Source organism: Triturus cristatus, chromosome 6 (genome assembly GCF_964204655.1).
Source record: "Triturus cristatus chromosome 6, aTriCri1.1, whole genome shotgun sequence".
Taxonomy (NCBI): Eukaryota; Metazoa; Chordata; class Amphibia; order Caudata; family Salamandridae; genus Triturus; species Triturus cristatus.
Genome location: NC_140589.1, coordinates 344,379,942 through 344,393,738, shown reverse-complemented (window position 1 = coordinate 344,393,738; position 13,797 = coordinate 344,379,942). Strand labels below are relative to the sequence as shown.

At 41.8% G+C, this 13,797-nt stretch overlaps 1 protein-coding gene across 1 annotated transcript in view; it reads right to left on the bottom strand.

Annotated features, from left to right (window-relative positions):
* Positions 1 to 13,797, bottom strand: part of ITGB1BP1 (integrin subunit beta 1 binding protein 1) — a 192,341-nt gene that overhangs the window by 34,339 nt on the left and 144,205 nt on the right. Inside the window, exon 5 of the mRNA XM_085610729.1 lies at positions 6,689 to 6,781. Within this exon, the coding sequence (XP_085466855.1) occupies positions 6,689 to 6,781 (93 nt within the window). The remainder of the gene's footprint in view (positions 1 to 6,688; positions 6,782 to 13,797) is intronic.

The following is a 13,797-nucleotide window of genomic DNA, read 5'->3' as shown; positions in this document are numbered from 1 at the left end:
ACCTGAAATGTATCCCCCCCCCCTCTCCTTTACCTGGTCGGACCACTCTCTGATCTCTTTTTCCTCCAATAAGGTTTGGGAAAAAAAAGGGGATTTTCAGAAGAGGGTACCCCCGGGACAATATAGAATGTGGCGAAATTTGTCTATAGAGGCTTTTAACAACGCCTTCTCGCCTCCTGGGGAAATTAACTCTTGTGACCCCTCCGTTTATGCCTACTAACCACCGTAGGACCCTAGTACAGGCTTTGGTCACGAGCCGTTTGGACTATGGTAACGCCTTGATGGCAGAAGTAGGTGAGACCCTCCTAGCCAAGCTGCAGGTAGTTCAGAACACTGCTGCAAGGATGATTTTAAATCGCCCTGCAGGAACTCCATCTCTACCGCTGCTTAGAGAACTTCATTGGCTTACGGTGAAAAAGAGGTCTTTTTTTAAGATCTACTGCTTCACCTACAATGCTTATAACAATAGGGGGCCCCTCTACCTAGCTAAAAAAATTGTTTAAATATTCCCCCTCAAGGAATCTCAGATCGAGCTCTCAGGGTCTACTGTCAGTCCCTCGTTTTCGCCTTTCACGAACGGGAGGTAGATCCTTCTCACATCTGGCTCCAAAATATTGGAACCAGCTGCCTTCTGAGCTACGATCCATTCCCAGTTTCGAGTTATTTTAAAAAAAAAATGAAAACCTTCTTATTTTGATCCTTATGAGTCCTTCTCGTCGGTTCTCTGTCTTTTGGGATTGTTAGTCTACTATGCAGCGCCGAGATGCCCCAGGGTGATTTGAGCGCTTTACAAAAATAAATAACATAACATAACATAACATTGCAGCTGATATTTAAGGCCTTCAATCTGTTCTACCTCATGCAAGGATGTTCTGAGCCCAGTCTCGAAGGACCATCTTGTAAGCCTCCCAGAGGGTTATAGCGGACTACATCGAATCCACATTTTCCAAAAAGTACAGGTCAGTATCAATTTGTATTTCCCATGCCACATCTACATCCCTCAGGTTACAAGAGTTTAACTTCCACCCTGCGGTTCCTACGTATCTCCTCCATCCAGCAGAAATCTGGAGCAGGGAGTGGTCTGATAATCTCCGTGCCACATTCCACCCTAGGCTCCACCTCCACTTCGGCCGCTGGGGCAAAAACATAGTTGAGACTAGAAAACAAACCCACATATCTCAGAAAAGTATGAGTATCTCCTCACGCTAGGGTGGTACTGCGGCCAAATGTCGGAAAGCCCTAATGTAGCTGCAAAGTCCATATAGCTACCATTGTCGAACGATCCAGTTCGGGGGCCATGACGTCATTGAAATCTCCTCCCACAATATGCACAGACAAAGAAGTCTCCATTAGTGTGCCAGCCAATTACTTTAGGGTAGGAGCTTTCAGTCCGTGGGGGTGCATACACACTCACCTGGGTAACGTCCGTCCTTCCCCACATCCCCTGGACTCCTACATATGTACAATTAGGGTCCGTCCATGTCCAAGTAATCTGAAACAAAGGGGACTTCCTTACCAGTACTGCCACCCCTCTGGACCCAGAAGTAAAGCCTAATTGTGCCAAAGTGGTGTACGCCCGTCTACCATGGAAGGATCAGTGAGTTCCCCTCAAATGTGTTTCTTCTAGCAAGACCGCATCAGGTCGGAATCTGCGTATGTTACTAGTTCCCGTTTGACCGTGCTGCCCAAACTAGTGATGTTCCAGGACGAAACAGAAATTGCGTGTCACTGGAGGGGCTACCCTCCACTATTCACATGTGTGATTCTATGGCCCGATGCATACCGCACGTCATGCCTATATGCTACACACTTTAATTGTCTCTCCCAACCAACAAAACAACAAATAAAAGCCAAACCTGTTGCCAACCTCCACCTCTCTCCATCCATCACAAGCATCAATTCTCAAGAAACCAAACATAACTACTTGCATACAAACGCTGAGAGGTCTGTCACCTGCCCATCCACCCACCACAACCCTAACTTCTATCCCACACTCACTCCTGTCATTTCCAGCACACTCCACACACACTAAATACACAAATCAAGCTAAACAAGGGTGGGGAGGGACCTCCCCTATCTAGCTGCAATCGCACACCAAAACAGTACAGATTCATTAGTCCAAGAAGTTGGCCCCTGGGGTCCCTACCAGATCCCAACAACATCAAGAGTCCACAGGATCACCAAGTTGTCTGTGTACCAATTCAGGGTTCGACACTGCATCATCTGAGGCATGGCCCTGATCGTCCTCGATTGTCTGCTAGGCAGTCGACTGTCAAGGAGGGCTGGTTTCCTCTCCAAATCCCCTCCTCCTCTGAGTCCGTCGACCCCTCGCCACCATACCGGCCACCACTGGTGCCCCGTGTGGATCTGCTTTCACCTCACCTCCTATGTATCGAGGTCCACAGTTTAGGTCTGGTCCCCAGACCTCCACAGCCAGGAGTCTCACTCTGCCGATTCTGCATCGACTGAGGCAGCTCCTCGAACCAATGCCAGGCCTCATCCGATGTAAGGAAGAAATTAGCTTTGTGCTGATATAGTACTTTCAATTTGGCCAGAAAAAGCAACATGTATTGTAACTACATGCATCACAGTTTGGCCTTCACTGCATCAAATGACCTTCTCTGCTTCTGTACCTCTCTAGAGTAGTCCGGGAACAGCATGATGGTTGATGTGTCGTTATTTGACCTCCCCCTTCTGCTTCACCTCTCGGAGGAACACATACTGATTCTAAAAATTCAAGAACCGTGCAATGACAGGATGCGTGGGGCACCAGGCAGCATTCGACCAACCAACCGTTTATGTGCTAGTTCGATAACGAAAAGGTGGATAAGTTTTGAGCTATGAAGGTGGAGCAGAACAACTGATCCAGGAAAGCAACAATATTGGGTTCCTCTGGGAACCCCATCAATCTCAGGTTGTTGCGTTGTGCCTGGTTCTCGGCATCATCAACCTTCCACGCCAGATCTTTGATGAGTGCCTTCATCTCTGCCAGGTCCTTCCCAAAAGTATATGTGGTATCTTCAAGCTTGGACACTCTGTCCTCTGCAGCTGTCACACGGTCTGAGACATTTTGGAGATCTTGCGACAGAAGCGACACTTTGGATCGGACTTCACCAATACTGGATTCCAGGGCCATTCTAGGTGTTTGAATAGCCACAAATGTTTGCATTATCCGGCATAGAAGAAGCCTCAGAGTCGTCAGGGGGAGGATGAACCACTATAGTATACCTGTTGATTTTGCCTTGGCGGGCAGTTTAGGTTCTTTGTCCTTGGCCATCCTAATGGAGTCAAGCCGGACTCTCCCCGTTGTAGTTGCTGTCTCAAGTCGTAGGCTAAAGCAGGTGGTAGTGTGCGGGGTGGGGCCAGAGGAGTAGTAAGAGGCAGCTTCACACAAAGTGTAGTCAACAAGGACAATGTAGTTAGGTGTATATGTTGTTATGGAGTCACCTCAGTCCACAGTACCCCCCAGAGGGCAACCGGGAGGGGCCCTCGTAGCGCAAGGGGGAAGTAGAGCAAGTAGAGCTCTCCGGCCGTCTGCAGTCACCTCCTAGCAGGTGAATCACTGGGTTTCCACACCAAGTATGTATCTCTCCACAGCCAATATACATTCAGCTTAGTGCAGCGCACTGGCAGCTCCGTCCTTCCAACTTGCGGAGTGCCAGTCTTAGACATATGCCAGGGTGCCAAGAGGGTATCCCTCCACCCGCTCTTGAAACACTATGACTTGGACAGCCACGTCCAGCAGGATGGGCACTTAGTTCATGCTGTCCTTCAGGATTTCCTGGTCTGAGTCATTCCAAGGATTCACTACCTGCAGAGGTACTGCTTTGGTATCTATTCACAAGGTGAGAAATCTGCAGTTAGATGTCTCTATCAGAAAAACTGTGTGGTATCCGGGCATGGGAATGGAATGTGGAATGCGTGGTTAAGAAGGTTCAATGAGTGGATTGTGGAATGTTGAGTGGTCAGTTGGAGCTGGGACACTGGTGAAGTTGGAGCCCGAGCTGTGGGTGGAGCCTGCATTATAGAATAAACCTACTTCTTCCTGTGAGCTTTGTCCTGTGCCTCATTTGATTACCTCATTTTGGCAATGAGGAAAACTCTCTACTTTTGAGACAAGTGCAGGCTCTAACACAAAGTGGATTTTAATGAAGTGCTCCTATTTGGACACAGCTGTTTGTATTGGAAATCCTCATGGTAAGGGCATGGATATTCAGCGCTGTGTATAAGGAAGAGCATCTCATACTCACTTTCAAAGTCAGGAGTGCACTGATGTGATTTGTGCTGTTTGGCGGTTGTGCAGTTTGGCTGGGCTGCCAAATGGGATACAGTAATAAGTTGGTTTCACCAATGTGATTTACGGGTCATTTTGGATCCCAATTCTTATCTCCCTATTAGGTTGAGAGATAATTACAGTGTTAATGTGGTGGAGACTAAAAATGAAAAGACAAGAGGTGGAATCGAAAATGCTTTGTGAAGTTTGTCAAATGTATGAAGATAAATTGTTTTGTATGCTGACTAATAACATCAGAGGCAGTATGACTGTAACTGAAGTTAGCTATATTTTGTTTGTTTCTGAAAATAATAATAAAAATATTTATTTAAAAAAAAGAAAATGTTTGTGAGGAGTTTCCTGAAGTATTTGGCGAGTCTCTTGCATGTTTGAAAGGATACTTACACAAAATAAAAATAAAAGTGGGTTCCATTTCGGTAATTAGCAAGGTCAGGAAAGTTCCTTTTGAGGCGAGAGAAGAAGGATTTAAGGATTGGGGGAGATTAGAAAAGGATGGGGTGATTGAGGGTTTGAAGATACATGGTTATAGCCAGGAAACAAAATGGTGACATTTGCTTATGTGTGGATCTCTGCGGTGGTGGACAGCTTTCCCATTCCTAGAATTCTGATTTGATGTGTATGCTGGGAAATGCAAGATGGTTTTCCACTTTGGATTTAGCCTCGGCATACCACTAGATAAGATTACATGAGGAGTCCATGGATCGCACCGCAGAGGGAAAGACACAGTCAGGACGTGAACTGATTTTGTGCACATGGACGTGATGACTAATCATGCTCTTAGTTGATGAGGGGATTGGGTCCTCCAGGACTCCAAAGGCATTTCTAAGCAGATGGGTAATGCCACTCACTGCATCCACCAGCTGGGAGATCTCTGCCAATCTGTGAAATGCATGCCGGGTCACTGCCTCCAGTAAAGGCGGACAGTAAGCTTCACATAGCCTGCACTGGGAACAATGCATTGATTGTTACAAACCCCTGGTCTACAACCCGCACACTAGTTAAGTGAGTACCACAGAGCAGACTAGGATACTGCGCCCTAGAAGTAATATGGTCCATGGTAGAAGTTAAATAACATCTAACTGAAAGTCAGAATAGAAAGCTTCTTCATTTAGCTGTTTTTTTGTTTTTGGAAGGAACTACTGTAAGATCACTGACCAAGAGCTAATATACTGTTATCTGAAGTGTAGTCACAGGATTAAAAGTGTTCAGAGTTTCTTCATAGGCAATTACAAAACTTTACAATTTATTACAAATCTTATCAAATCATTTATTAGAAAGCCTTGCAAAAACAAAGGGAGATATGAGAGTAGAAAAAAATGTACATTACAGTGGGGCAGCTTAATAGAAATTGCTTGTACTGTTTTCTTACCTAAGGCTTGTATGTTTCCATTTGTGGAAATTTTCTTTGGTAAATTAAACAGTTTACATTCTGGCTTATTTCGTTTCTTCATCCAAGTATGTGTAAATTAATGATGATTCAAATGACTGGTATTTGCAAGAAGAAACAATAGATTTGAAGTTGTTGTGTTACCAGCCATTAAAATGTGACTTTTTTTCTGCCAGTCAATGTCAATGTGGAAACGTTTTTTTCTGTGAACGTGCTGTGCATTTAAAATGGCAGTTGTTGAGAATGGTTATGCGCTATCTGGCGAGAGTCTTGTGCATTACTGATGTTTATGTTACTGAATCTTTGCTTGGCAGTTCGGGCTGGACTGTTCCCATGAGGCACAGGGTCAGACTGATTTGCATATGGCCATGTCTGAACTGGGGTGGCAGAGTGGGCTAAAGAACGGTGATGGATCAAACCCAGATCTGTTGACTGGGTGTGAGTGTTTGATTAGTTCTGATGCTCCGTCTATCACCGCCCCCTTTTGTACTGCATTGAATCTTTACCAGTAGGAGTACATATATTTCTTGTTTTACCTCGATTAAAAAATAATGAAAATGTATCACTGTATTAAGTGTTTCTAGAGAAATAAGAGGCTTATTGTGAAGGGCCGGTTTTAATCTGGAGTACATGTGGGTTATCATGAATAGCCATTTGTTGCTTCTTTCAGGTATGTGTTTTGACTCAACGAATCATTGTACGTTATAAGAATTGCAAAGTAAGTGGATTTGTGATAAAAACAACACTCAAAATGTGGGGCCTTGCACAACACAGGAGGATTCAGAGATTGTAATCGAGACAGGGAAATTGGTAAAGCGTTTTTTTCCAAGTACTAAAATAATCAATATTATGACAAGAATACATAAACCATTTTGAGCATGAAAGAGATACCTTTAGAGAATATATATTTAATACTCAGGCGAGGTATCAGTTTCTATTAAATACTCAAAAAGCTACTAAACAATATATAGCACTGTTTAGATCTGAATTAAAATAACCATACTTACATATTGATCCGACGTTGCTACCTTAATACCATACTTAGACACTCCCATGATAAACTCCTCGTCGGGTGGCACAAAGGGCAACTTTCCATCTTGCTTTGAAACAAAACAGAGAAACCTTTAACATCTGATATTTAACATGAAAGAATCAATCAAGGGAAAATAAGATACTGATCACAAGTAAAATGTGATCATCAATTACACAGAATAATACTGGATTCTAGTCACATTCACACTATAAAACATCTGGTCAGCTAAACATAAATTTCCACTCCTTTTAATTTCTGCCATCTCATACATGTGTTGACGTTGGTAACTGCTTTGTCACTATGCTTACTTTTAACCTGCTAATCCTCAGAGAAGATCAGTGCTCTATTTAATCAAATCATATATTGCGTTCTCCCATTTTTTCTTACGACTTGATTTTAGCACTCACTAATAGACATTCCTGGTGATAGATTCAATGCTCCTAATCAGTACTGCAATTGACATAAAATGTTAACACAATGATCCTTAAAACACTTCAGTGTTCGATCCCTAGCCCATATTTTAGAGTACAATAGCTGGTTGTGACAACCCAACCTGAAAATATTAAAGCCATCTAACAAAGGCAAATATTTAACATATGGCTAAGGGATGGATTATAAATACCATATTTAGTGACTATAATTAGTGAAATATATTTCTATAAGCATTTGAGATTGCAATTGAACACAACTGGAATTATTGTTTTCAATAGAATTGATTGAAAACAGTGGTGAGAAGTAAACAAGGCATGTTTGGAAGTACTGGTGTTTTTCTACACAGCAGGGTAGTCAGTTGGTAGGAATTTTTACACTAACCCCTGGCCTAGCCACCACAATAGGCCAGTTACTGGAGCCTTGGTTTGTCAGTCATACCATTATATGAGACTAAATGGCCTGTGGCTAATATTTCTTTTTTTAAATCTTCTGCAGAAGTAGTAGTTGTTGATCATAGGATTTTGTTTTGAAGTCATATGAACATCCCAGTCCAGCACACAGTACAAATTCCCCAGTATGGCTGTTGTTTTCTTTCAGATTTTCAAATCAATGTAAAAGGAATGAAAATAGATCATTCAGTGACTACAGTTGAGACAAACTGCAGGAAGTGGAGACTGTAGTAATAAGAAGCTGCAGCACAGTAACAAAATTAACTGTCTAAAAAACTAAGCCATTTCTCAGCTTGCACTTATTCAGAAAGTGAAACAGTCACAAAACAGCCCACTTTACCCATATGTTCCTAAAATACAAAACCAAAAGGCAGACAATGCTAGTGATCTTAATTTCCCCCAAAACTTAACACCAAAGGTATAGTGAAAAACGAGAAGGATGTAATGGAATAGTAGCATAATTCAAGATAAAAGGTGCTGAAGCATTCTGCATACGGTATAAAAAGCAAACAACATGCTTCAACTATCAAAATTTTTCAACAAACAATATTTACTTCATTTAAATGCTTGTGTCTAGTACTTAAGTTCAGTAAGGCCAAACGTTCAATGGCCGCCTTCTTTCTTGGGAGGTGAGAAAAGGAGTCTCTTATGGGGAAATTGAAACTTTTGCCAGAAGGTTTGTACAGATGACTCTTCTTTTAATAAACCACAACAGAAAGAGTTCTGTATCCCTCGTTAAGAGACAGCAAAACACAAATGAGGATTGGCAGTGCCAATATGTTTTGTGTATGAATAAAAGTGTCCTATGTGTCAATGTTGGGTTTAGGCACTGAATAAGTCATCATACATGCACTCTGCCACTAATCTTTGCACAAACACACCTATTCATCAATTCAATTAATCATTCTTAAAGACACCCTCTAAACACAGTGGCCGTATGATTGCAATGATGAAATTAAACATAGCAGCAGGTGTCCAGCTTGCAAAGGTCTTGTAAGTAGTCTATCCTTGTTTTAAAAAATGTTCCAGCATGGCTGTCACATTTAGAATCAATGTGTTTCCCATCATGGAATGGCAAAACAATGATACAGTATGAACAACAGCATTGGATAATGGACTCCTGGTTTAGAGGAAGTGGACAAGTGGGATGCGGCGTACTGCTGATAAAATGAATGGCAAGCAAGCGGCTTGTTAGCACTATCTGGAGAGCTGTAGTATCCTCTTGAGAAACATTAACCGCTTCAGTGCCCATGACGAGATGGTCTCGTCATGGAGCGCGGTTGCGCTGTGCCCATGACGAGACTATCTCGTCATGAACCCCGCCCGCTAATGCAACGCCCGGCACAGGGCGGGGAAAGGGCGTGGCACTGAAGGGGTTAAAATAAAAAAGGAGGAACAAAGAAAAGAAAGGGGAGCTATACCAGGAGGAAACTGAAACCTAAAGGAGCACTGAAGCATGCTAAGGTGGATGTACATGTGATCAGAAAATGCTGTCATTCACAGGGCAAGAAAGCCAAAGGCTGATGTGGACTGAACCATTACTCCATGCAGCACATTGTCATGGATGTAAATGACACTAAGGCAGACCAAAGGCAGAATAAAGCTGTCCCAAAGGCTATCTATCTATCTATCTATCTATCTATCTATCTATCTATCTAGCTATCTAATCTATCTACGGATGTAGGCATTATTTAATGAATTTTTATTGCACAATCCTTACAGACAGCTGAGAAGAGATTCTAACTAGAATTATTGCAGTGTGAATCTTCTTCCCCTAGAGTTTATCAGAGGTGGTAACCAACACCACAATTCTTCCCAATAAGGGTAATCTGTGACATTTCATGTAAGAAAATACCTATCTGTTGACTTTAATACCAAGTAATAAAAATCTACCCCTAAATGCCTATTGACTTTTAAATATGCTTTTCAAAATCAATATGTCGGGCCTAATGCCTTTATAGTAACTTTTCAATATATAAACAATGAGGCTTGTAACCTTCACCACTGGTGTGTCACGAAAACCATCACAGACCTACTGTGTTAGTTATAAAACTTGCTAAATAAATAAAATACATAAGTGTGCGAAACTGAGTTGTCAAAACAATATAAAATACATACTGATAGAAACTTATAAGGGTTATCGCAGTGCAAATCGCTCATCCCCATGGTTTCTTCAAGTGGGTCACTCACACTAAAAACCCTTGCACACTAGAGTAATCTGCGAGATTCCATGTAACAAAATACCTGCCCATAGTCTATACCTGCCCATAGTCTTTAGCACAGTGTAGTACCAATCCACCCTTAAAATCCTATTGCCCATAACACATGCTTTTCACAATAAGAAAGGCATACTAGCTTTGTCAAAACGTTTCATTAAAAACTGATAATTCCTAAGGAATCTGACAAAACGTTTACCAGTGAACTGATCTGGCATCTAGCCTTTACCAAATCTATTATATACAACCTAGGCATACCAAAGTGCTCATAAACTAGCAACCAACGGGCATACATGTATAAAATTAGAAATATGTACAAAATCACAGTTGGTAAAACAATAAACAACCCCTCTCAATTGGGCCTAACAAGAAACATCATAGTTAAGTTCTTCTCCCAGGGTTTGTCAGAGTGTGTGACCAACACCAAAACCCTTGCCTTCTAATGTAATCTGTGAGAAAACAAGCAACCAAATACCTTTCTACTGCTTGTAAACCAATGTGATAACAGTCCAATATTATAGGGCTACTGACTTTATCATGTGGGTTTTACAATACATTGGCCAGGCCTACTGCCTTTGTAATAACGTTTCTTAGCAAACAGACCAGCCCTATGGTATCAGAATAACATTTTCCTGAACACAAATCAAGTTTAAAGCTGTCATCACTGGCTTGTCAAGATAACCTACTCAGGTCTACTGTGCTGAGCAGAAGTTTCTACAAGGCAAACAATCAAAATGGCAAATGTATGCAAAATCCAGTAGGCAAAGCAAAACATTCTCTCACCTAACAGGGCTTAATAAGAATTCTCACAGTGCAAATCTTTCATACCTATGGTTTGTCAGAGGGTATAACCAACACCAAAACCCTTAGAAACCAAGATAATCTATGAGATTCCATACAACTACAAAAAAGTAGATTTTAATTCAGAGTAATAACAATCCCAAACTTAAATGCCAATTGACTCTACCATATGCTTTTCACAATTAATATGCCAGGCCTACGGTATTTATCATAACTTTTCATAATAAGCAGTCAGGCCTATAGCCTTTATCATTGGCTTGTCACCATAGCTAACTCAAGATGACTGTACTGAGCTTTCCACAAGGCAACCCTCTGGTACACAGGAAAAAAAGTACAAATGTCTACACTATTACAGCTGGCACTAGGGACTCTTGCTTAAAAACTTTAAGTAAAATGGTAGATGAATACTTTCTTATGCACAAAGCATTTGCACTTGTAAAAGCTTCTCGAACAGATAGGACACAGAGGGTAGCACACTGTAATGGAGGCAAAATCACGTGTTCCAACTTTCTTAATCTTTATACGGACATAAGGTAGACCCCAAAACGTGAAATTGACTAATTATATAATTGCTTTAGGGACCTTTGCCTAAGCATTTTAAGTAAAATTAGGGATATACAATCTGTTTATGCACAATGCACTTTTTCAGCTTGTGTTGATCCCATAATGTGAAGTTGAATAAATAAATGACCAATATTGACTGACTCAACACATAGACTGCATAATATAGGAACACCTTTATGCTAGCTCTGTAAAGCTTATTTTATATTACCTGGAACACCTGCAATGTTATCAATAAGCCCTTTTTGTAAGGTTAAATTGTATTGTTAGTCTGTTTATACTATCAAAATGCAGTTGACAATGTTTTAACTGACTATTATTAGAGGGTTTTTATGTTATTTTGGAATTACCTATTGGAATGTCTGGCATATTTTGATATGGTTTTTATTAACTATACAATAAACTCTACTACAGCTACTACTATTACAGCTGGCAAAACAAAAGGATATCTCTCCTAAAAGAGTCTGAATGATTATTGTATTCGATATGATTTGCATGGGTGGATCACCAACACCAAAGCCCTTGCCTTTACAGTAATCTGCGACATTCCATGCAACAAAATATCTGCCTACAGGCATACCACAGTGTAATAACAATCCATCCTAAAAAGCCTACTGTCTTTACACTTGTTTTGACAATACGTAGGTGTGGCCTACCGGTTTGATAATGACATTTCATAATATACAGGTCAAACCTATGAAATTTAGGATGACTTTTTCCAATGACATAGCCTTTACCCTTTAACATTGGCTTTACAATTTACCCAACACCAATTGAAAGCCCATAAACTGGCAACTATCATGCATACAGTTATAAAATTTAAATTATTTGGAATCATACAAATTGTAAAACAATATACAAGTCCTCTCAACAGGACCTCACAAGAATCATTGTACTGAAAACCCCCAAGGTTTATCAGAGTGAGTGACCAATGGCAAAACCCTTGCCTACTACTACATAATCCGTGATACAGCCAGATTACTTGTAACAAAATACCTGTCTATACCAATGTGATAACAACCCTCACAGGCTTACTGGCTTGAACACACACTTTTCACAATTAATAAGCTAGATCAATTACCCCTGTCATTGTTTCACAGTAGCAAAAACAACTATAGATGGACAGAATGCAGAATAATGTCATACATTCACCCCAGTACAGAGATCTGGGCTTAAATCCATTGTTTTATTTGCTCACCATGCCATTCCAGTTTGGACCCAGCCATATGCAAATCAGTCTTGACCCTGTGCCCAATGGGAACAGTCCAGCCCGAACTGCCATGCCAGGTCCTACCTGGACTGGAAACAAGCATCCTAGGACCGGTTTCGGGGTTTCACCCCTCTTCAGCCAGGATAGCTTGACTCCAGTGGCATGGAGAGCACGGGACTCACGTCTGAGCATACCCGTCCCACTCAGGGTGACAAATGCAAAAAGAACTATTGATGGACAGAATGCAGAACAATGTCATACATTCACCCCAGTACAGAGATCTGGGCTTAAATCCATTGTTTTATTTGCTCACCATGCCATTCCAGTTTAGACCCAGCCATATGCAAATCAGTCTTGACCCTGTGCCCCGTCCATCATTCCCTTTGGTATCGCTTTGTTCGCCGTAAGTTGGCAGGGTATGCCCAGATGTGGGTACCTTGCTCACTTTGCCACTGGATTCAAGATAGCCTGGCTGATGAGGGTTATGAACCCGAAACTGGTACCAGGATGCTTGATTCCGGTCCAGGGAAGACATGGTTTGGCAGTTCGGGCTGAACTGTTCCCATGAGGCACAGGGTCAGACTGATTTGCATATGGCCATGTCTGAACTGGGGTGGTGGAGTGAGCTAAAGAATAATGATGGATTAAACCCAGATCAGTTGACTTGGGGTGAGTGTTTGATTAGCTCAAACGCTCCGTCCATCATCCCCTTTGGTATCGCTTTGTTCGCCCTAAGTTGGCAGGGTATGCCCAGACGTGGGTCCCTTGCTCTTTTTGCCACTGGATTCAAGATAGCCTGGCTGATGAGGGTTATGAGCCCGAAACCGGTCCTTGGATGCTTGTTTCCGGTCCAGGAAAGACATGGCTCGGCAGTTCGGGCTGGACTGTTCCCATGAGGCACAGGGTCAGACTGATTTGCATATGGCCATGTCTGAACTGGGATGGTGGAGTGAGCTAAAGAATGATGATGGATTAAACCCAGATCAGTTGACTGGGGGTGAGTGTTTGATTAGCTCAAACGCTCCGTCCATCATCCCCTTTGGTATCGGATTGTTTCACAGTAGGCAGACCAAAGCAATGGAATCGGACATAACGCTTCTCCGAGCACCAATCAGGTCGATAGCTTGTCATCATAACCAACTCACGCTTAAGTTTAGAGCGTAAATCTTGCCAAAAGGCAATCATCAGACGCACAGTGATAACATTTGCAAAGTATCCAAAATTGCATTTGGCCAAGTACAATACTATCTCTCCTAAAATGGCCTAACAAGGATTTTCACAGAACAAACCTACTACATCCATGGTTTGTCAAAACTGGGTTACTAACATCAATACCATTGCCCACTACAATAATCTGTGAAATTACAAATACCAAAATACCTGTCTAAAGGTTTCAATATAGTGAATTAACAAT